The sequence below is a fragment of the Dermochelys coriacea genome, chromosome 4 (assembly GCF_009764565.3).
Source record: "Dermochelys coriacea isolate rDerCor1 chromosome 4, rDerCor1.pri.v4, whole genome shotgun sequence".
Classification (NCBI taxonomy): Eukaryota; Metazoa; Chordata; order Testudines; family Dermochelyidae; genus Dermochelys; species Dermochelys coriacea.
Window position 1 is genome coordinate 62,011,487 of NC_050071.1, and position 24,390 is coordinate 62,035,876.

Here is a 24,390-nt window from a genome sequence, read left to right on the forward strand (position 1 = left end):
AAGGAGTGCTGAATTGGGTACTTTGCGTATTACAGTAACTGCTTTAACTAAAAAAAAGAGAAGAATATTGGTAGCAGTTACATGTATCTGCTAAAACACAAGAAAGAGACAACAAGCATAAGTCTCTCTCTATACATAACACATAGTAGGAAAGCCATTTTGAGTTTCAGCAGTATCATCACACTTTCATCAGAATACATCTAAATACCAAGAAGCACTGGGAAAGTTTTAAATGTTGAACTGATCCAACTGCTTTTGGTGTTGATTAAAAATTGACCAGTCAATACATAGCCAATATTATTTTAAGGGCTTTCATAGACATTTCCATTATGTAATAGAATTTTATTAGCTAAATGACTCCTTTTTTATATATGATACTTAGACATGTTATTATCACCCAGTTTAGATCCATTTTAGTTTATCAGGTAAATGACATATGTTTTATAATGTTTACCAATATCTTATGAATTTGATAATTTTGAGGTCTAATCCTCTACTCCTTTCTGAGATAAAGCTCCCATTGGAATCCTCATTTCAGGAATGGCAATTTGGCCTGAGCAATCAGTGGTGGGATAAGCCACAGATTATTAAAAATGATCTGATTTAAAAATTGTCAAGGGTACATATTTATCCCACAGTATGTCAAAGGTGCTACCAGGTAACAATATACCTTACAAGCCATTTTATGCAATTAAGCAAACAACACATATTTCTAAAATTCCTGGATAAATGGATAGTATCAACATTGTTCTTTATAATGTTATGTATCAAGTGTTCCCTGACAATAAGGTCAGAACATGCACCATATATGGTGCTCATTCTCTTTCTTCCTTAAGATTTACATTTGTAAAAACTGTCAATTGCATTTACTTCTAATTTTCAAAAGATTGCACATAATAGCAAAGAATTTACAATTTCATCTGCATAAATAAGAAAACAAACCATTCTGAGTGGACTAGAGGGGTAATCATCTCTAAGCATACAACTCAGTTTTCATCAAAATCAGTTATGTAACTGCACCTTCATATTCAGCAGATGTGTTTACATGTGTAATTAGAAGTGATTTCTTGAAAAGCACCGTAGTTAAAATGCTTTGTCTTTGACTCCCTGCAAATGCAATTTCTGCAGAATAGATTTGATTTTGAAACTGTTTTTAAAATACAGGCAAAAGGGCTAGTCTTTTCAATCTTTCAGAGGAACAAGTGTTCAAACGGAACGGGAAGACAAAACCAATTAAATTGGAACTAAACAAATAAAGATGTGGAAAGAATGTGTTTCTTAATTTAATAAACTTTTTAATGTACTTTAAAAGAATAATCTGTATCTCCTTTACACAGAAGTCGTAAGATTTTCAGTTTTATAACGGCTGCCTAAGCACTACAGCGATAAGTACATTAGTAGTGCAGATAGAGAATGATTCTATCTCAGCACCCCTACAATTAAATTTTCTAATACTATGGTAGGTATCCTCTAGCAACCGTATGGACCACTGTTTGTTTGGATGAAGTAGAACACCAAACTGTTGGACATCATGTAAATAACGCAAGAGATCACACAAAAGGATGGGACTATGCATCTTGATCAGAGTGTAACTGTACAACACTAAAAACATATACACACTTTTTAAAAACTGGATATTGTTTCATACATGCAGCTGAGTTTATTTTAATGCCTCATTGTACAACAATATGTATTGCTAGGTGTACCACTGGGGGTATAAACAAACCTCCAACCAACCCAGGGAAAACAAAACATGGAATTTCTTATTGCATTGCATTCTTATTGTAAATGATAAACAAAGGAAAACCAAACAAGTACATTAAAACATATCAGGCCTTATTCTCATATCTTTAAAAAGCAAAAAAAGGGCATACAATTTTATTCCCCTTTCTTGGTTACCTTTAAGACTATGTTAGACCTTTCATTAAAATTCTTGTTTTTCATATTCTCTTTCTGAAAAACTTACCATTGAGATTGACATTTTTCATGCCTGGTCTCAACCTACAGCTGAAAAATTTTGGAAGGTTTCCTGAGGGAAATGCCTTCACCTGTTTTTGTGTTATTTGAGAATGAAAATCATTATAGTCTTGCAGCAGTTCAAGATGTTTTTAGTTCACTAGTAACTCAAACACACCTAAAAAAATGGAGATTTGCAGGTGGAAAGAGAACTATAACTTTAACATTGCATTTTAAGCACAGAAAGAACAGGAAATCCACTAAATTAAGGCTCTCCTAATATCATTAACTTGTCCACATTACACAAATGTATTATTTCTAATCACTTGTTTAACTATTTAGAGCCAAACTGTGGCTGAGCCTTGTGCAGGCTCATGTGAGAGGAGGGTTGATGTGCTTTTCTCCCTTTTTTGCTTTCCTCCCACACAGGGATCAGCCACAATCACAAGTCTGTGGTCTCTGGAGGATACTGCTGCTTTTTTAACTAGCACCCAGAGGCAAAAGCAACCACAAAAGGGAAAGGGAGGAGGCAGCGCCACCACTAGCCACAAATGGGCTGGCTACGGAGGGGAAAATGTGCTGCATGCTTAAGTGGTACCACAGCATCAGCTATCCACAAAAACTCCAGGAGACAGTTTCTCATTAAAACACAATACCTCCTGGAGCTTTCCTAGGAAGTTGTGGCTATATACCACAGCTGTATTTAGAGTTATGGTTTACTGGTACAGTCTGACTCTTAATGTATACCTAAGGATATACACTATGTGATGTATGAGAGAATTGATGTTACTGCACACATAGCTCTCAATCTGCAAAGGTCTGTTATGGAGGATCATGTGCGACAAAGACCCCAAAATGAACAACACAAAAATTATTCATGCAGGTGCTGTGGGATTCATTCCTTTCTATAACCTTACTTACAACAATTCTGATGTAAGTAATTTTCGATAATAAAAGTGTGGGGGGGAATACCAAACATGTAGATAACTTAGGGACTAAAATGAGAGGCATTTCTCAAAATGAGGTACGTGTCACATGTATGACTTAACTTTTGTACTGAAATGTTTAAATATGTAAGTTCAATGACTTAGCAAATTAGAAGAGATTGTGTGTAACATTTGTTGGATTTCTTTGCTGTTCTTCAACTTACAGTAATACTGTACCCAATCTTGCCCCCACTGATATCAATGAGAGTTCTGTCACTAGCTTTCATGACAGAAGGATTAGGTTTCGTAAGTAGAGCTGGCTTAATAACTTACTTTTCAGTTCATTAGCAGTTCTGAATTTATTTATTTTTTAAATCAGTTCAGGTCAAACCAGAACAGTTTTCAAAATATTGAGCAAATCAAAATAATCAGCAAAATTTTGTTTTGGGTCAAACTAAATGCTTCATTTGACCCAAAATGAAACATTTCATTTCAATTTCAATTTCAGGTATTTTCCACCTTTTGTTTAATAAAAGGAAATGAAGAGCTAGATTCCCTTTTACCTAATGTTTGGGACACTTTTGGATGCGAGACACCCAGCTTCAATCCCCATTCTGGAGCAGGAGTTGAACCAAAGTCTTCCTCTCTCTCAGGTGTGCTCTAACCACCAGGCTATATGGCACCGGGATTGGGGATTCTTTCACTTTCTATAAATAATTATTCACTGGCACACTGGTGTCCCTCCTCTCAGGTGAGTGCCCCAACTACTGCGCTACAGGGCCATTCTCATACTCTCTCTCTATGAAAAGGTGGAACAGTTTCAATTGGAGATGTTGAGAGTGATTCATCCCAAAATAGCCAATAGTGTGGTGCTTAGGGAATTCACCTGGGAAGAGAGGAAGACCTGGGTTCAAATCCCTGTTTCAGTACAGACAAGAATTTAGGTCTCCCAGATGAGAGCCCTAACCACCGGGCTATAAGAAGGTCGCCACCATATCATCCTCAGCTTTATAAATGGCACCTAAATCCCATTGTGAATCTAGCCTGAAAAATTAAAGTGATTAGTTTTCTGAATGTTTGTATCAACTGAAACAATTTCCTAAAATGGACACAAATTCATGAAATCAACCAACCCAAATGTACATTTTTTGGAGAAAAAAATTTAGCTGAAAAATTTCACCCAGCTTTACTCATGACTATCTGTGATGCATGGCTAGAAAGGGTTAAACATCCTGCAAAATAAATAACCCTCAAAAGATGTAGGGAGATAATGTTTGTGTTTTTGTGTATTTACATATGTATGAGTAAGGTGTACAATATTAGTCTCTAAGGTGCCACAAGCACTTCTTTTATTTTTGTGAATACAGACTCACACAGCTGCTACTCTGAAATGTAATCAACAGTTCCCTGTCTATGCTGTATTCTAATAATTCAGAGGTCAAAAGAACATCCTATCATGTAAATGAATTGTAAACACGGAATATCTCTGTATTCATCTCTCTTTGGAATGTACTGTGAATGGTGGAAGAACAAGCAAATGACCTTATGTTAATTTGTATAGCTAAGTACCAGTGATAGACCTCCTTCAAAGTCATCCTAATTACCTTTTGTTCCCTGAGGAATTCCAACTTGTCAAAAGACATGAAATTGTATAAAAGATCCTTGGGTCCTGATTCTGTCATCTCAGATCTGCTTAAGCTTCTTCAGGGCAAGTTTGAGTCGCAAGACTGAGGTCCTAGTTATGCTGGTATACCCTGAATATGATATTCGGACATTGGACTATAACCTATGAACTGAATTCTAAAGGAACTCTGCAACTACAAAGCTCACCATCTCTGCTATGAATCTGCACCTAAATGAATTGAACTCATGCCTGTATGTATATTGATCTTTTAACCTTATCTCTCTCTCGTTTTTAATACAATTTAGTTTAGTTAATAAAATTTGGCTGTAGAGTGTATTTGGGTAAGATATGAAATATTCGTTAACCTGGGAGGTAATGTGTCCAATCCTCTGGGATTGGTAGAACCTTTTCTTTTATATGATGAAATAAGATTTACAGAAATTTTCATCATATTTAATGTGGGTACCTGGATGGAGGACTGAGGCTGGATCACTTTAAGGGAACTGTCTTGTTTGGACTTCTAAGTAACTAATGAGTAATAAAGAAGCTATTTTATGCTGGCTTGGTAAATCTAGGTATTGGAATATACACCAGCTTTATGGGGATTGTGTGCCCCATTCTTTGCAGTTCACCCTGAGTGACCACAGCTGGCTCCCCACTAGCATTCTGGTCACAATATCAATTTAACAGAGGCAATTTTTACACTTGTCTCCCTGTGGTCACTTCTGAGCAGTTCTTTTTTTCCCCATTGCTGCTTCTAAAAAGGCAAATATAAAAAAAAAAAGGCAGCCAGGCTCAAAAATCAAGTCACAGAGAAGAAACAAACAGGGTGAAAGAAACTCATAGTTCTACTGCACCATTTCATTTGTAAAATAAGCTGTGTACCACCTGGAAAATTCACTCTCCTCCTCCTCTTCATTGTCTATTTAACCTTCTCAGTTTCTTTCTTCCTTCCTTCCTTCCCTCCCTCCCTTTGTCACTACCAATGACCCTTCATTTTTCTCCCATCTTTTTCCATTTATTTCTTTCTTCTTTTGCCAAATCCCTCTTCCACAGATAACTCCACAGCTAACATCTATCACTCATGTGCCTGCCCAAGCATTGAAAATAAGCACTAAGGCTACGTTTTCACCGGGGGGGAGGGGGGGAGAGTTTGTTCTTAACTCAGGTTGTTAACTCAGGTTAAAATTGCGGTTAAGACACAGCAACTTGGCTTTTAATTCACATTAGCAGCTGCAGTTCAATCTCAGGCTCCCCAACACTTTAAGGGTATGTCTACTCTGCAGCTGGGAGGTGTGATGGTGTGATTCACTGAGCAGGCAGGCAGACTCATTAGCTCAGCTCAAGCAATGTGGATGTTGTGGCACAGGCAGCAGCTTGGACTAGCCATTGAAGCTCAGACCTAGTCAGCTGGGCAGGCTTGGAGTCAGGCACCTAACCTGACCCGAGCCACTATCAGTGCTGCAGTGTCCATACATCTATGTTTAGCACACTAGCTTGAGCTGAGCTAGCATAAGTCTGTCTACCTGAGCTGGGAATCACACCTCCAAGCTGCAGTGTAGACATAACCCAGAATAGCATCTTGATTTAGGGTATCTTCATTGCTATTTTAACTGACGTTAATTAGTACAGTTTAGCTATCATGAGTTAAGCACATCCCCCACCCCCTTCTTTTTTTTTTTTCCACAATGAAGACACACTCTAAGGGGCCCAGGGGAGGTGCATGCTACAGTAACTCAGCAGTGGACATGGAAGGTGACTCAGTACCAGCTCTGATATATACTAAAGCACATTTGAAAAGTGGACACGGATATTAGGTGCCAACTTGAGGAACCTAGGATCTGATTTTTAAAAGCACTGAGCTCCCACAATTAAAAGTCAAGTCAATAAAATGCTCAGAACCTCTGAAAAATCAGATTTCCCTGAAAGAAGATAAATCACAGACTGATCCAAAAATGAAAGAGTCTATAGTTTTGGCGTGCCTAAAGTTTTCTCATGATTCTGATTTAAAATTTATCACTGGGGCATTAATCTGATCAGAATACACATATAACATTTCCATCCGAGCCTCTTCTACTATATTTTTATTTGAAAAATCACAGAGTTTTGGCAAAACCCAAATCTTCTGAGCCAAATGAAAGGGAAATGTGAGACACTCTTAAGACTGCCAATGCTCTCATCCAGATCAAGTATCCATTATTAATATATCTAATCTTGATACTGAATACACATATATGTATTTTCATATCTGAAGCAAGATAAAATATGATTTACACATAAACTTTAATAACTTTCTATTATTCTCTGATTTAGTTCAAGAATGTTTTTATTTCCTTAGGGGTAATACATTATTTCCAATTAAAATTTCTGCAACTTCCACATTCATGGCCAACCAGCATCTTGACAGATGAAAGGAAACATGAAGAGTCAGTCCGTAAATGGTGCTTGACAGCAGTGTGGGAGAAGAGACCAGTGTGAGAATGGCAGACCTTTCCACAGTTGCTACAGATCCACTCGCCAGATGGTGGTTGGAACATACACTGCTTCCTGGCTCACCTGTGGGCCTCAGTCTGGGCTATCTGATGGCTCTCAGCGATGACTGTACCAACCTTGACCCAGCTTCTCCAGACTAAGCAGTTGTGGGTTCTGTCTTCAAGTTGTCAGTGGGAATGCTGAATTTCTTGAGACCCTGCTTGGCCTTGTTGCTGTATTGGAACTTTGGCCTTCCTCTGCATCATGGGCAGTTCTTGAGTTGGCCACAGAGCACAGCCTTCAACAGATGTTCTTGAGGCATATGTTCCATATATCCCAGCCAGCAAAGCCTGCAAGCATCCAGCGTAGTCTACAGAGACTGTAGGCTGGTCCTCTCAACTTCCATATAAACATATTAAAAACTTCCCTCCCTTGTTAAAACTTTATATTTGTGCTCAAAATACAAAACATGCTTACAAGTCGAGTAATATTTCAGGGTGAAACTTACCCCATCTGTAGCTTTCACTAAGAGATCGTAAGTGGCTGGATCCTCTTCCCTGTCAATGTCTTGACACACACAGATGTGTCCTGTATGTGGATCTATCCAGAATGCTTTAGATTTTTCATAGTTATGGAATCCATCATAAAGTAAATAGTCGATATGACCAAACTGGCCTGCATCTGCATCTGTTGCCTTGGCCTGCAGGGAAGCAATAAAAACAAAATGAAACTAGATAACTATTATTACATAATAATATTTCAATTATTATAGATATTTGATGCCAAAGTCTTTATTACTGTTTTTTAAAAGTGTGTTTATTTAATATATTGGCTCTAATACTTAAGGTATCCCAATGCACTTTTCAAAACAATGAGTTAGATCGTGGTAGTGCACGTATTGCATAGGTAAATAAAAGATCTATTACACCTTATTTTGACAAGCAAAAGGGATGTGTTCTTCATGTGTGTCAACTCAATCAAGTGGCTTACTACAACTGAAAAGCCTATTCAAGACATCAGCTACCATCTGTGAAGCCACATTAGCTTGCCATGTTTTAAGCTCAGAGGCTAAACCAAGGCTAACCAATATGACTTTAAAAGTGTTAGCCTGTGTCTTGAAGAAGTTCTTCAATTGTGTTAAGCTAACTCAATTGAACTAACATGATTAAAATACCCATAAAGACAGGGCCTTAAAGCCAACAAGAGTTCAGCTGTAGAACTGTATTACTGAGAAGGGGAATGCTGGCCAGAACATTATCTACTGTGCCTTCTATTTAACATCTCATTTGAAGGATGGCCTAGCTAACAATACAGGAGTGCAAAGAGTAGGTTTCAGAGTAGCAGCTGTGTTAGTCTGCATCCACAAAAAGAAGAGGAGTAAAATTTGTTAGTCTCTAAGGTGCCACAAGTACTCCTTTTCTTTTTAAGGAGTAGGTTTTAATCCATGATCTCCTAGTTAAAGGCAAGAGTCCTACTAACTGAACTAAACTTGTCTATCTGCACCTGCATGATAAAAAGACATCCACTGGCAAAGTCACTGGAAAAATTCTTGCCACAAGCTAAATTCCCTCACTGGTGCTGTCTTGCAGATGGTTAGGAATGCTGAACAGAACATAACTAGAATTTCATTTCACATTACAGTAAGTAGATCTTACCAGGACAGCAACACTTTGCCTTCATCACTTAAAACCACTCTGCTGTAAATCTGAAACCAAATTCTGTAGATTAATATCTCACAAAAATGCTTCCTTCAGAGCTATACCCTTCTGAAACCAAGAAGTAAATAGTTTTTCCTGAGATGAAGCTTGTGAGGTTTTGGAGGTAGTTTTGCATAGAGGTGCAAATTCTGCCTGCATCATTCAATGTCTTAAAATCCATGGGTGAAATTTACTCGTGTGCAAATAGAAAAGGAGTACTTGTGGCACCTTAGAGACTAACAAATTTATTAGAGCATAAGCTTCCGTGAGCTACAGCTCACTTCAAGTTCAAGTTCAAGTTCAAGCTCACGGAAGCTTATGCTCTAATAAATTTGTTAGTCTCTAAGGTGCCACAAGTACTCCTTTTCTTTTTGCGAATACAGACTAACACGGCTGCTACTCTGAATCGTGTGCAAATGGCCATCCCAAACCTAAGTGATGCATAGGCTTTGTGCTAGCCTCTGGAGAGGAGTTAATTTAATCCTACGTGAATAAGGCAAGCAGGATTTGGCCCGGAGCTATACACCTAACAAGCTATACACCTCCACTGAATGCATCCAATGAAGTGAGCTGTAGCTCACATAGATGCATAGATACTAAGGTCAGAAGGGACCATTCTGATCATTTAGTCCGACCTCCTGCACAGCGCAGGCCACAGAATCTCACCCACCCACTCCTATGAAAAACCTCACCCATGTCTGAGCTATTGAAGTCCTTAAATCATGGTTCAAAGACTTCAAGGAGCAGAGAAGCCTCCCTCAAGTCAACCATGCCCCATGCTACAGAGGAAGGCGAAAAACCTCCAGGGCCTCTCCAATCTGCCCTGGAGGAAATTTCCTTCCCGGCCCCAAATATGGCAATCAGCTAAACCCTGAGCATATGGGCAAGATTCACCAGCCAGATACCCAGGAAAGAATTTTCTATAGTAACTCAGATCCCATCCATCTAATATCCCATCTCAGGGGATTTGGCCTATTTACCCTGAATATTTAAAGATCAATTACTTACCAAAATCCCATTATCCCATCATACCATCTCCTCCATAAACTTATCGAGTAGAATCTTAAAACCAGATAGATCTTTTGCCCCCACTGCTTCCCTTGGAAGGTTATTCCAAAACTTCACTCCTCTGATGGTTAAAAACCTTCAAAAAAGTTCACGAAAGCTTATGCTCAAATAAATTTGTTAGTCTCTAAGGTGCCACAAGTACTCCTTTTCCTTTTACACCTCACAAAAAAGGTTTTATCTCCTTTATCTTGGAATTCAGCTCTGTACTTATTTTCAGGAGAGGAGCTGGATGCCAGCCACATGCCAACATCTCAAATATATTAAAATATTTGCAGCTCTCTTAAATTAGAAAGATTATGTAAATTTCTGTTCAAGTGAAAGACTTTGGCAGCTAGATATATAATTGACTCAAGGTAGAGGCCCAACTTTACCATGCGTTTTCTTCAACAGAATCTACATCTTTAATTTCTCTCCAATAGATTTCAGTATTTGTGTTAACAATATCAACCAGCCACTACATTAATATCATTATTACTTACCACTTAACACACTGCTGACAAAATACAACATATCACCTAAATTGTTTCAAGCGATCAGGGTGTTACGATGGACAATGCCCCAAGCAGAAATACAGAGCTCTGCCACTTTATTGTTGGCAATGTCCTTTCTTCCCTCCCACCCCCATTATCACTACAGCAGTCCAAGCATAACTTTATCTTGGAGTCATCAGATTACTCTATCACAAATGGAATTCAGAATTTCATTAATCTGAATGTGTACTTGTGATGAGGTATCTGCCCCACACTGGGCAGTAAGGGGTTAATAGAGCCCTAGGGAGGCTGTGCGAAAAGCAAGCAATAGGAGAGGGACTGTGAAAAGTAGATCAGCAGGGCCATATAAAAAGAGCCTCATGGCAGAGCAGGGTCAGTAGCTTCCTGGAGCCTAAGGAGGGAAGTCTGTGTCTGGAATAGAGTGCAACCCTATAGCGCCTTGGACAGGGCAGTGCAGACAGAAACCCAGGGAGAAGAGATGGAACTCTAGATGGGCTGCTGTGACTGAGGAGGGTGCTGTGATTGAGGGGAAGTGGCCTAAGGAAACGCAGCAATAGTAGATGCAGAGGGATGCAGCAGGAGGTTGCTATCTACAGGGTCCCTGGGCTGGGACCTGGAGCAGTGGGCGGACCGGGTCCCCTACACTTGCCCCTGGGGAACTGGCAGGGCAACTCACGGCAGTCGCCAGTGGGGAAGTGGCTGGACTAGGAGCTAAACTCCCCTGGAAGGGGGGAACACGGACAGTGACGTGGCCGGAGGGCTGACCCACGAAGAGGACACGATGGTTCCTGATGCTGCAGAAGGGGTTGCAGGCGAACTTTAGAGAAGAAGTGACAAGGTGCAGATGGAGGTGTTGGCCCTGAGCTAATCCCAGAACAACCAGGAGGCGGCACCAGTCTGGCGGTTGGTGACGCACACTGTGACAGTACTTTATGTAATTAGACCTTGGGGAAATGCTATACTATTGTGATTCGTTTCCCATTTTAGTACATTTTGTTGCATATGTCACTAAATTATCTATCCCAGTCTCTCTAATTAGGATTAGACTTTTAATGAGGAGTTAAAGCCTACAGTAAACTAGGAACATGTTATACTACAAAACTTTATAAAGGTTAATAAAGAGAAACTTAAAAATGTTTCACACATGAAGAAATTTCAGGGGGAAAAAGTATCAGAATGTACTTGGCTAATATTTTTGCATTTCCTCTGCTGCTATTGATATCTGTGTCAGTAATAAGCATTCTGTCAGCTATGTGTTGCTTTCTGTGCAATCCTGCAATGGTGTCAGAACACTGAGGTTATGGTATAACCATTTATTCTCTACTGTTGAACTGTCTATTGCTTTGGAAATTACTTTTGGAAATTAACGTCAAAAATTCTAGTATTAGAACTCCACTACCACACTACAAGCAAAAAAGTGTGATGGGCTACATAGAACAGGTAGCATGTTTCCAGTATGGGAGCAACTCTGAAGAGGTTAAGCCTCTGAGCATGCCCAATTTGAACAAGATGTTTCCAGAAGTCTGAAAAGAAGCAGCCTGATTTGTGTGCTTGTGCAGTTGATGTAACATACCTTCACTACAACCAACTTGATTTTAGAGTATTTTACTGAACATTACACGCTATGAGGTAGAAACCATTGTTTTTTTAACATAATGTATTCGGTAATTTGCAATGTGGCAAGAAAAATATGAAATTCATGTACTTCTCAAATGTTTTTAAGTTTTCAAACATATCTGAATATGCCAGATATTAAAGTTCTTCTTTTAACATAAAAAGGAAGATACTACTTTGTAATGAACATTAACCATACAACGCTGATAAATTTAGCCCATACAATTTAGTCTGAAGCATAAATGTTTCTACATTAGCACTATGTCAAAAACTATGAAACTATTGCTGTGTCAATGCTTGGTTGAACACTAAAAAGTGGCAAACTGTTTCTTGAGACAACTGGTGGATGTAATAAATATTTTTTTTTTATAAATAGAAAAGTCAGGTTCATTACATCTTCATTTTTATTGCCTTAATCTCACTAGCTAGTTATACATTTCTTAGCATCTCGTTGGATTATTTTATAACATATGTAAAATTAAATGAAAACTTTTCACACTGGAGCAAACTGCCGAGGGCGGGGGGAGAGGATTTATAACAAAAGAAATGTATGATAATGGAACCATTTTGCCTGTTGGATTTTGCTATTATTAGAGGTGTTCTAAAGAAAGATTTCTCCTTCAGTTCTGTTTTTCTTTCTGTTTAGTTCTTTATCTAGGGCTAACCCCTGCATTTATGATATCAGATCCTTTTGCTGTAGGATTGTTATTTGTGCTACAGTAATACCTAGAGTTGCCAACTAAAGTTGGGGTTCCATTATAAACTTGTCCAAGGTTACACAGAATATCTAGAAATGAGCTTGGAATTGAACATAGATCTCCCAAGTCTCAAGTCAGTGTTTTAACCACAAGCCTATCTTTTCCTTCCAAAGAATAATTTGGTTTGAGAATGGTGAATTGGGATTGAATTTAGGTGAAATGGAAGGAAAATCTGACTTTTTAAGGTTACTGAGACCTCTCTTTTCTCTGCTAGTATGAGTGCCTATGTGTTCATGCACATGCATGTACATGTGTTTTTACATATATAGAAAAAACAAAGGAAAGAGATCTGCTTTTAGGTCAATTGTTTATTTACACGACTACCCATTATCACATGTGGCTCATAATTAGCAGTCCTTACTCCTCTGCTATCTGTAGTCTCACACACTGTAATCTTTATCCTTTAAAATCATTAGTACCCAAAAGGAGCTTAGACATATGTGAGGCTGAAAAGGAAAGAACTGGAGGAAGTAGAGTGCAAATAAAAATGGTCAAAAACAGATTAGGCCAGTCACTTCCATCAAAATCTGAAAACGTCAGAAGACTTAAAAAGGAGTATATATTAATTCATAAAGTTTCCACTTTTTTTTTACTTTCTGGATTTTTTCAGGTTGATCTCTTAACCCTTTGAAAGATCACTGGGATGTTCAATATTTGCTCTATTTTAGAGGAGGGACCTCTTACCATTTAGATTTGCACTAAATATTCTGATGCACCATTATGGTAATTAGCCACCATTTCTGCAAGTCAGCAGGTGACAGTAATGAACACCAACATACTGGAGTGTCTGATACTGATTTTAGAAAATTCATTCATAAAGATTTGCCAGTGATCATGCGATTATAAAACAATTCATTCTCCTTTCATTTCCTTGTAGTTTGCATTCCACAGCTGTAGTACAGGACACAGTGCAATTCCCAACCAAGGATCAAAGCCTCATTCCATTTAAGTTAAAGGCAAAACTCCCACTGACCTCAATAGAACAAGGATTTGGCACTAAAAATGATTTACAGCTGTGCATTACACAAGTCTGGCATAAATATCATTTTAAAAAGTACCCATTTAAACTATTAAAATTATATTGGTTAACCATTTACTTGTTAACATGACGGGGGTCAGGGTCTGGGGTTGGAGTCCGGGGCTACTGCCCAGCCCTGCACAGTGTGGGGGTCGGGGTCCAGAGCTGCTGCCAATCTGTTTTAAATGTTAACTACAAAATATTAACAGTAAGACCAATACTTATTGGTTAACCGTTTAATATTTTACATCCCTAGTCTGGAACATTTGATATTTTACCTACCCTTTAATTTGATATTTCTATTATTTTTTAAATCAGAGTTGGATGCTATTATAGTATTTCTCTGTTATCACCACCACATTAACTAGTTTCGGCTATGTTTAAAAACAAACAAAAAATATTATTTTTGTGCCTGCAACCTATTGCTGGTGTCTACATTAAGATGTAGCTCTATCTGGCTGAGTCTGCAGATAGTTAAAGTTCTAAATGCTATAATGTATGCCCAAAATTGACTGTAGAAGATTAATTATGGGTGCAAAATTAGAGGATATTGTTAGAAGGTTAGCCCATTACAGTCAGCAACTTGTTTTCCTTCCTGCACATTATGCAGTTCTTAGCTTTTTATGGTACATGCAAAGGAATAATGAATGAAGTATTTAAATAAAAATGCTTTAAAACAAAGCAATACAAATCTGAAGGCCTAATCATGTTTGACCTTGGTCATTTGAGTGCCTCTGATTTCAATAACTGCAGTTGCATGGGTAAGAAGATATGACTTTTACCCCTCAAGTTCTTCAGTATTCACTCAGTTTCCTGTTGCTCTTTTCCTTTCTGACTCAGGTCCTGTGTTACAGCCAGCATAGTTTTATAAAAGTCACTTTTCTGTCCAACACCACTCTATAATTTGCCAAAGGGACTGATGCTCCTTAGTATGAGGCACTCTTACTCTGAAGTGAAAGGGGAAGAAAAATTTAAAAACTTGCAATACAGAAGAATACAAATTAGCTGGAAAACACAGATGAGGTTGAATGGAACCATTCTATGGAAATTCTTGACCTATGGGAGAGAGATTTTGTACTACTGTTAGAGGCAGGAAGCTAATGAGGACAGGCTAACATTCACATATTGAGATACAGATGACAAGAGACAAGGCATTACATGTTTTGGAAATATAAACACATTATAGCAGTGATCCAAAACACTACAGTTTACAAGAGTGTTGCGGTGCTGCCATTATTGTAGATTATAGTAATTTAAGAGTTGGGGTGCTGGAAAACAGCAAGAAAGTGAATGACAGCAGTCAAAACAAGAGGAAATGAAGGCAGCAGAAAGAATTTTCACAGTGGATTGATCAAGAGTGTTGAATGTTCACAGTATTATGGAAGGGATAATGCTGAAAAGACTTATAGTCCTCAGATGTGGGAGTCAAATGAGTTTGTTGTTGTATCACCCATCTCTGCTCTGAGAGATAGGCTGAATGTGATATTGGATTCCAGAGAAAGCAGATGATAATTAGGTTGAAAGTGGTATTCTTATTATTTAACTGGATACGTTTTGGATATGCTGAATTAAAAGAATGCATGAGATTAAGAAGTATAAACTCGGGAATCAGAAACTAGATGACTACAAGCATTTCCTATCAAAAAATTTACAGTGCAACAAAAATTATGGAACTGAAAAGATGCCTGCTAAACTTCTCCATTCTGTCATGCTGCTTTTATAGTCTTCTCTCCCCTTCTGTGTTTGCAAGCTCTTCAGAAGAAAATAATTTTCTTACCTGTCTATAAAATGCTTTACACACTGTTGACAGTACAAATAAAATAAATAAAAATATAAGCAGAAAAGGCCCAATGAATTAAAGGAAAGTAAACTCTGGAAAAATCAATTACCAATATGATGTCACAGTTTGAATATTGAAAGGAGGGAGTCAAAGGGAGCTATAAAGGACGTAGGTTGGAATCTTACAGGGTGGGCAGGCAAGGGAGAAAACACTATAACAAAAGCCTAGCTGTAACAGGGCAGTGGTCCTTGGGGCACATGCACACATCCCAGTGTGCCTGTTATAGTCCTTGGGCCCTTTAAAAAGGGAGCTGACGTGTCAGATCACATACTTGCTCCTGGTCACGTGCCCTACAGGTAACAGCTTATAAGGTTTCCTGTCTCTCAGCCAAAGAGATATAACTAGGATGCAGGATCAATGAAGGAACTGGGATGGGGCTTACTGGATTGGTCACATAGCTTCAGGGAGAAAGGGCCTCCTGGGGAAGGCTTTGAAGAACTGGAAGGTCAAAAAGGACTGTGAAGTCTGGAGACTAGACAATACCCCCAGGAGCTGTGAAACTGCTTTTTCTAAATATTATGCTAAGAAAGAAAAGACTGCATTTGAGAGAACAGCTGTTATGAGAGAGTCCAGGTGGCAGGTCCTCAGTTGGTACTAATTAATATAGCTTCATTCAGCTCACCAGATCAATGAGAATTCACACCAGCTGTGGATCTGCATCTGTATTTTTAAGATGTGAACAGCATCAGTTTTGAAGAAGTTATCCTCTAACAATGAGTAATTTAGTTTGCTCTGACAGAGTGCCAGGGTATGAATTTAGGAATAGCCAAAGTTACAGGGAATTAAATCAACCCTCAGATCTACAATGTTTTCAACCATAACAGATGTAATTTGAGAGAAATGTTCCTTTTTAGAATGGTTATTTTTCAAAATGACACTAGTCCAAACTCTTATTTTCGTAGCCACAATATCTATTTTGAAAAGCAGAGTAAATACTTGAATTTGCAGAAAAGGAGTTATACATGAATATTTATTCATAAACTAATAGTGTGTATGCAGAAATCCAGCAGAGGAGACATTCTCCATAAACAGGTGTGAACCTATTAAGATAGAGTGAAATTCACTCCTTTGCAGAGGACCAGCATTAGGACCATACACTACTTAAGTCCTACTTAAGCTCTGGAAACAGGGCTTAAATGGGACTTAAGTGGTGCATAACGCTTACACAAGCCTTTTAGCAGTAAGGATTTTCACTCCATGGTCCTACAAATGATTTTATGACTTTTAGAGCACAGAATTAAAAATGGACACTTCGTAGAAATACTCCAGCAGGCTGTTTAGCCAAATGACTTACTGAATAGTCACTGCTTATCTTAAGCAAACAGGAATCAAGAAAAATTGTTGAGTCAATTTTTTCATGGTGTAAGAATTTCCCCCGAACAATATTTTGGGTCAAATTCAGCCACAATATAATACCACTGAATTCAGAACTGACTTTCATGATCCTCAAAGCTTGCTGCCATTGTCCTCCACTCCCCATTCCGAGAACTTAAACATCTCAAAGATATCACAGCTTTCTGGGGGTGTTTTAATGTATGTTTCTAGTTGTTTTTCAGTGTGATATCTTGAAGAGGCTAACCAATTGTTAGTAGTGAAAGTTTATCATTCTGATTTTTCCTAAAGATAACTGTTAATTGTTGTTGTTTGTATTTCCTTGGAGCCCCTGTCACGTGCCATGACCTCACTGTGTTAAGTGTTGTACAAACACAGAACAAAAAGATGACCACTGCCCCAAACAGCTTGTAATGTATGTATAAAACAAGAGACAGTAGATGGATACAGAAAGACAGGGGATACAAGGAAACAATCAGAACATCAGCCAGCATAATAGGAAGTGGCATAATACATTGTCCTTCCCAACAAACACCTAAGGGCCAAGCAATCCACCTTGGCACCAAAGCTGTATTCATGGAATGGGTGAAAACTTGTACCCCATCCTCAGCTTTGGTATCACCTAAGAAAGCCGCCCTGGTGCCAGTCACATCAAGTCAGAGGTTCAGGAAGCACCAACTATACCCATTCTTTAATACGAGTTACTATTAACATTGCATGCTCTGGCACCAAAGAACAAATAATTTCTGAGCCTTAATCCTGACAAAACATAATCTCTCTGGCTTTAGCCAAGTCACTTAACGCTTCTGACTTTGTTTCTCCATAATAATATTTATATACCTGGCAGAGGTGTTATGACAATTAGGCAATAGTTGTTAAGTGCTATGTAAATGCTAAAATTCACCAGAATGTTCACCAAACCCTCTGGCAACTATTAGCCCGCTGATTCCCTACTAATTTACAGAATTTTAATCTGGAAAAACTTTAAAAAACAATACATCATGTCTTTAGGTTTTCCTATGGTGCTCATCACTATAATATCTAAATCTTTTACAAATATTCGTGAATTTAGCCTTAACAGACTTTCACATAAGGACAAATGGACCTAAGCAAAAGCAGCTCATCTCCCCTTCTTCTATAGTAGGAAGCTGGTGATCTAAAAATGTCCAGGTTTCATGCTGTCAGTGAGAGATGCCATAACATACAGAAGCCAGGACACACCACACGATCCACTGTCTACAACCAAGCTCTAAGATACAACAACATTTGCTCCAATCCCTCAGACAGAGACAAACACCTACAAGATCTCTATCAAGCGTTTTTACAACTACAATACCCACCTCCTGAAGTGAAGAAACAGATTGACAGAGCCAGAAGAGTACCCAGAAGTTACCTACTACAGGACACGCCCAACAAAGAAAATAACAGAACGCCACTAGCTGTCACCTTCAGCCCCCAACTAAAACCTCTCCAGCACATCATCAAAGATTTACAACCTATCCTGGAAAATGATCCCTCACTCTCACAGGTCTTGGGAGACAGACCAGTCCTCGCTTACAGACAGCCCCCCAACCTGAAGCAAATACTCACCAGCAACCACACACCACACAACAAAAACACTAACCCAGGAACCTATCCTTGCAACAAAGCCCAATGCCAACTCTGTCCACATTTTTATTAAGTGACACCATCATAGGACCTAATCACATTAGCCACGCCATCAGGGGCTCGTTCACCTGCACACCTACCAATGTGATATATGCCATCATGTCCCAGCAATGCCCCTCTGCCGTGCACATTGGCCAAACCGGACAGTCTCTACGCAAAAGAATAAATGGACACAAATCTGACATCAGGAATCATAACAGTCAAAAACCGGTAGGAGAACACTTCAACCCCTGTGGCCACTCAGTAAAAGATTTAAGGGTGGCAATTTTGCAAAAGAAAAGATTCAAAAACAGACTCCAAGGAGAAACTGCTGAGCTTGAATTAATATGCAAACTGGATACCATTAACTTGGGTTTGAATAGAGACTGGGAATGGCTGGGTTATTACACATATTGAATCTATTTCCCTAAGTTAAGTATCCTCACACCTTCTTGTCAACCCTCTAAATGGGCCATCTTGATTATCACTACAAAAGTTTTTTTCTCCTGCTGATAATAGCTCATCTTAATTAATTAGCCTCTTACAGTTTGTATGGCAACTTCCACCTTCTCTGTATGTACATATCTTCTTACAATATGTTCCATTCTATGCATCCGATGAAGTGAGCTGTAGCTCACGAAAGCTTATGCTCAAATAAATTTGTCTCTAAGGTGCCACAAGTACTCCTTTTCTTCATACAAAAGCCTGTTTCCCTTACAAATATCTTTCCTAACAAGTAATCACAGACAAGATGCGTCAATATTTTAAACAGCAAGTTTGCTTACTACCATTGTTTTCAACAGCCTCTCATATTGGACTAACGGCCAAAAATGGATCCCAGTATTATCTGGTTCTTACAGTACATCATACAAAAATGTATCACTTTTAATTTTTTGTTTTCTGTGGAGGCACAGAACGTTATAAAAATTAATGGAAAGAGTATTTAAAAATTTAGGTTCTCTTATAGGAGATGATACTGAAATTTATGGAAAACCCATCTGATTTTAAAACATTGAAGTTGATGAAAGCTTTCCATGCACCCTGTGGGCCAACCATAAGGAAAGAGAATATAACTAAATACGTAAGACACCTGATGAACCATTTCTTTAAACATTTCAAATGATGTTGAAAACAAAAGGCCTTATTACAATCATACTTGATTAATCACCTAAACAAAGAGGCTTAACATTGATAACTTTAATTACAGTAAGAAAAGGAGTACTTGTGGCACCTTAGAGACTAACAAATTTATTAGAGCATAAGCTTTCGTGAGCTACAGCTCACTTCAAGTGAGCTGTAGCTCACGAAAGCTTATGCTCTAATAAATTTGTTAGTCTCTAAGGTGCCACAAGTACTCCTTTTCTTTTTGCGAATACAGACTAACACGGCTGCTACTCTGAAACCTTTAATTACAATATAATGTTCCCCATTGCTGTATCTGGACACAGGGTGCAATAACAGTGACAACATCCATTTTATTTATTAATTTTAATTTCTTTTTACCCCCGTATATGGAAAAAAGGAACACCTTGACTTTTGACCAATAGCCATTAATTATCTCAGTTTAGGATTCAATCTTGTAATCATCATTTAGTAAGCACAACACTTATTTGGTGACTATTCCCATGAAAGCTGACAAAATATGAAGTTTAAAGTCAATGAAACTACCTATGGCAGTAAGTACTACACTCAGTAGTCATACCTCTCAACCTATCATTGCATCCCACAATTGGGCCATGTGTCTCAAAGACAAAAAATTATGCATGCAGGAGTCTTAAAATGCTAAGGGATTCCTTTTTTTAGTGTAAATATAATCTCCGTTTCATGATTTTTTTTTAAATTTCTGGTGTAAATAATTTTGAACAACAAAACCAAGGAGAAAACAAATTTCTGTAGAATGTAGATAACAGTGGTACTGAAATGAGTGATGATCCTTGAAAAGTGGAACATTTCGGAGTTATGCCTGAGTAAATATTTGCAGGTTTAAGCCTTGATTTAGTAATCAGAACACACAGATTGCATATTTTTAATTTACAATTATGGCTATGTCTACACTGTACTGAATGCAGACTACTGGTGTGTGAATAGCAAAGTACACCAAAAGTTGTGCTTCTAGTTATCCCCATGGACGCTGGTGGTGCAAACTAAAAACTTCCTATTTCGTATTAACATAAACAGTCTTGTTTGAAAGCGGGCTATGTTAACAAGAATTAGGTACCTTCTTTTAGCTTGTGACAGCAGTGTCCAGACAGGAAAGTTAGAGCACAACTCTTTGGTGCAATTCATACCCTGTAGGCTGCACTGTGGCACTGTGTAGACAAGCCCTGTGTTTACTGCATCCGTCTATCAAGTAATTAAGTCCAAATACTTAGGTGTAATTTTGGTTTTATAAAATATATTATTATATTGTCTATAGAAATGTTTTCATATGTATAATTTAAATAAATATGGAGGTTTGTTGTTGTTGATTTTAAAATCTTTCTCCTGCAGGGTTCATGATCAAAACGCTGCCAACAAGTGCTAGTGCACAAAACAACAAAAGTAAATTTGACTAGGAAACAGTGTTTATGTTTCATAATATACTTCCTGAATGCACAAAGTAAAAAAGTAAGAATGATGAAAAGTAACTTTAATATACTTATGGGCTTAATACACTAATGTATCAGTCATGCAAATAGGGAAACATTTTATAAAATATTTATTGTGACAGGTCTTAATTTATTCCTGCTCACACAACTAACTCCTTTATTATGGGTTATTAGTTTAAATACACTTACTATTTGCAAGTTGTTTTGGAAAGAATTAATTTTATAAGCAACATATTTCTCACAATATTGCTTGTTTTTCTAAGACTACAATTTGTTAAACTGTATCCACCTATTGTCTCAGTTTATATTTAGATTGTAAGATCTTTGGAGCAGGCACCTTCTTTTTGTTAGGTATTTGTACAGCATCTTGCACAGTGAAGTTCTAACCAAGACTGGGTTCCATAGGCACTAATGCAATACAAATAATGAATAAATGATAACATCAACACCAAGTTTTTATCAGAGTTGGAAAAGCCTGTAGCTCTGATTCTGAACTGTGCATCACAGTGCAGGGGGCTGGAGTGGGGGAAGATTTCTTAACATGACTTTAGCACCTCTGAAATTCTGGGCATGGCCCCTGGCATAACGCAGAAATCCCATAGTCTGCTCTAAGAAACTTTAGAGTAACAAACCACTGTCACTGGTATTTATTTATTCAGGGCAAAATCCTGTTCACTTTTCCTCACACATCTATTGCAGCCAGGACTGTCATAATAGTAAGACAAGCATGATTTATCCCAACAAACTGAAATAACATTTTAATTGAATAGTACAAATTTGTCTCTCAACACACACAATATCTGGTATTCTTACCGTATTGCATAAGGCAGATTGTTGTGAAGAAATATAAAGGGATTTAGGGCCAGATTTTTAAGGCTATTTAGGCACCTAAAAGTGCTTAGGCACATATCTGCATATTTGGCATAGGTGCCAAAAACTTTACAAATCTAGCCCCTAGTGCCTTTCTCGTGTGAAGTATGTTTAACGTCCTTATTTTTGAGATCACATTAGCAAAAATATTTTCTAATTTGTCACTGACTGATTTGGCTCAATTCTTATAAACATGGCCCATGCGCCTTTCAATCATTTTAATAAGGTTAATAATCACAAATGAGAAAAAGAATCAAGTTACCGTCCTAACAGAAGCATGTGTGTTGTGCAGTCTGTAAAATTTACAGTCATCATTATATTTAGAAGTAAGGAGCATTGTAAAATAAAAGCTGTCTGGTTAAGCCCTTTAGCTATGTTTTAAATTTTCCATTCAAGCAGGCAATCTCACAGCTTGTTTAATGTATCCAAATGGCTTAAAAAAAAGAAGAAAAAAAACCCTCTCACATTTTGCTAAATACAGACAAAACAATTGGCAGTTGGTCTATATATCCCCTAATGACTGATGCATAAATCGGGCTCAATTCAAATAAAAAAGAGATTTCACCCACCCTTTTATTCTAAGCCCCTTTTTCAAATATATATTCATTTTGCTTCCTACTTTTCTACCATCCCACTGCACACATGAATTTTAACTATATTTGCTCTAACTCAGGCTATGGCAGCTGCGCCTCTGTACTGCTTCAGCGTAGACCATCTATGTAGTTAACCCACCTCCCCAAGAAGCGATAGCTAGGTCGACAGAAGAATTCTTCCATTGACCTAATACTGTCTACACCAACCTTAGGTAGGCTTAAATACATCTTCTAGGGATGTGGATTTTTCATACCCTGGAGCACTGTATTTGGGTCAACCTAACTTTTTAGTATATTCAAAAATCCCTTCTTGGTTGGTGCCTGGAGAATCCACTTGGAAATACAGAGTGGGAGATGGGGACTTCACAGGGCTAGAAACAGAAGAATTACATGTTTGTAATCCTCCTCCTAGAGGAGTTACATGTAATTCCAAAATAATACATACACATTTGTATTTCTAATACAATGGATACCAAAAGGTATCTAAACCTTACTGAATTAGGGTTAGTTAATTCAGTAAACGTTATCTTAATTCCATAAGGTTTATCCAGGATATGGCAGGACATTAGAGAGACAAGGTGAGTGAGGTAATATCTTTTATTTGACCAGCTGCTGTTGGTGAGAGAGACAAGCTTACACAGAGCTCTTCTTTAGGTCTGGGAAAGTAACTCAAAGTTACAAGGTTTGAACAGATTGGTTAGCATAAGTAGATAACATATTTCAAGGAACCATTCATGGTGTCAGTCTGTCAAACCATACTCAATGAGCAGAGTAGCAGAATACTTTGAAGGGTAAGAGCAGCTCTCAAATCCTTCTCTCCACAAAGAATGGAAAAAGCACAAGCACTCTGAAGAGTCCAAAAAGAAGCTGCACAATGCTTTGGAATTAGTGTCACTTTTGACTGACTGGAATGAAGACATGAGCTTAACACAAAGGCATAAATGTTTCCTGAGAACTAGGTTTACATTCACTCAAAAATGAATTTGAGTTTGCTTGAAATTAGGTTTATGCTCATTCAACAATAGGCTCAGATTAGTTCTAAAGGTTCACAAACTAGGTCTTCTTCAGCCAAACATGGTGAGAGTTTCAGGTGAGTTTCACATGGCTCAGGGTTTTGTTGTGAATATCTCTTCCTTGGTTCCAAGGATGCCAACTGTGCAGACAGACCTGAGGGAAGTTTAGTTTGGAGGGTCCTCTAGGTTCCGACAGGAATGCAAAATACCCGATATGGTGGAAAAAATTAGAGACAGAACGCTATTGTCACAACCTGCTTTGTGGTAGATCACTGTGCCCTGACTTTTAACACGATTTATGCCTGCATAACTTAGCTCAAGTTGCTGTTCAGTATGCAGATTCCCTCACCTGCATGCGCAAGTGACAATGCACCAAAGTGCACATTCAGGCTGGGTATGCAAAAGCTGAGGCCACACTGAAAATTCAGACCCCGTGTCTCTAATATTAAAACACTATAATCACACATGCTACTGTTCTTAGATAAGCCAGTCCCTATTTGCTCATTATATTTCTCTTGAAATGATGGATGAGACCATTTGTGGCATGTTATTTGTTATGGCTATTAACAGACTAGATATTCTTATTTAATAGCCAAAAGAATGTCAGTAGTTCTGTTACTTTTGTGTGTTAAAATCACAGCCCTTTAATTTTCATTGTTATATAAGGTTACCCTATTTTCTGGAGAAATTAAAGAATGTGTATAGGGTCAGAATGGGAAAGTGCTGAATAATGAAATTCTGCTCTCAATTACTTTCACCTCTCATACACATTTTTGGTACCTCTCCACACTGCTCATTAATCTCAGCTGTTTTCTTTGGTGCTTTTCACTATATGACTGAAACATAACCAGAGTTTTTCCCTTAACGTGACATTCCATACCTA

General features: G+C 38.1%; 1 protein-coding gene across 3 annotated transcripts in view; it reads right to left on the bottom strand.

Moving 5' to 3' along the window:
* Positions 1-24,390, bottom strand: part of DCHS2 (dachsous cadherin-related 2) — a 236,933-nt gene that overhangs the window by 119,770 nt on the left and 92,773 nt on the right. For all 3 annotated transcript variants that reach the window (XM_043513268.1, XM_038400391.2, XM_043513269.1), the window contains exon 2: positions 7,487-7,678. In XM_043513268.1, coding sequence (XP_043369203.1) covers positions 7,487-7,678 — 192 coding nt within the window. The remainder of the gene's footprint in view (positions 1-7,486; positions 7,679-24,390) is intronic.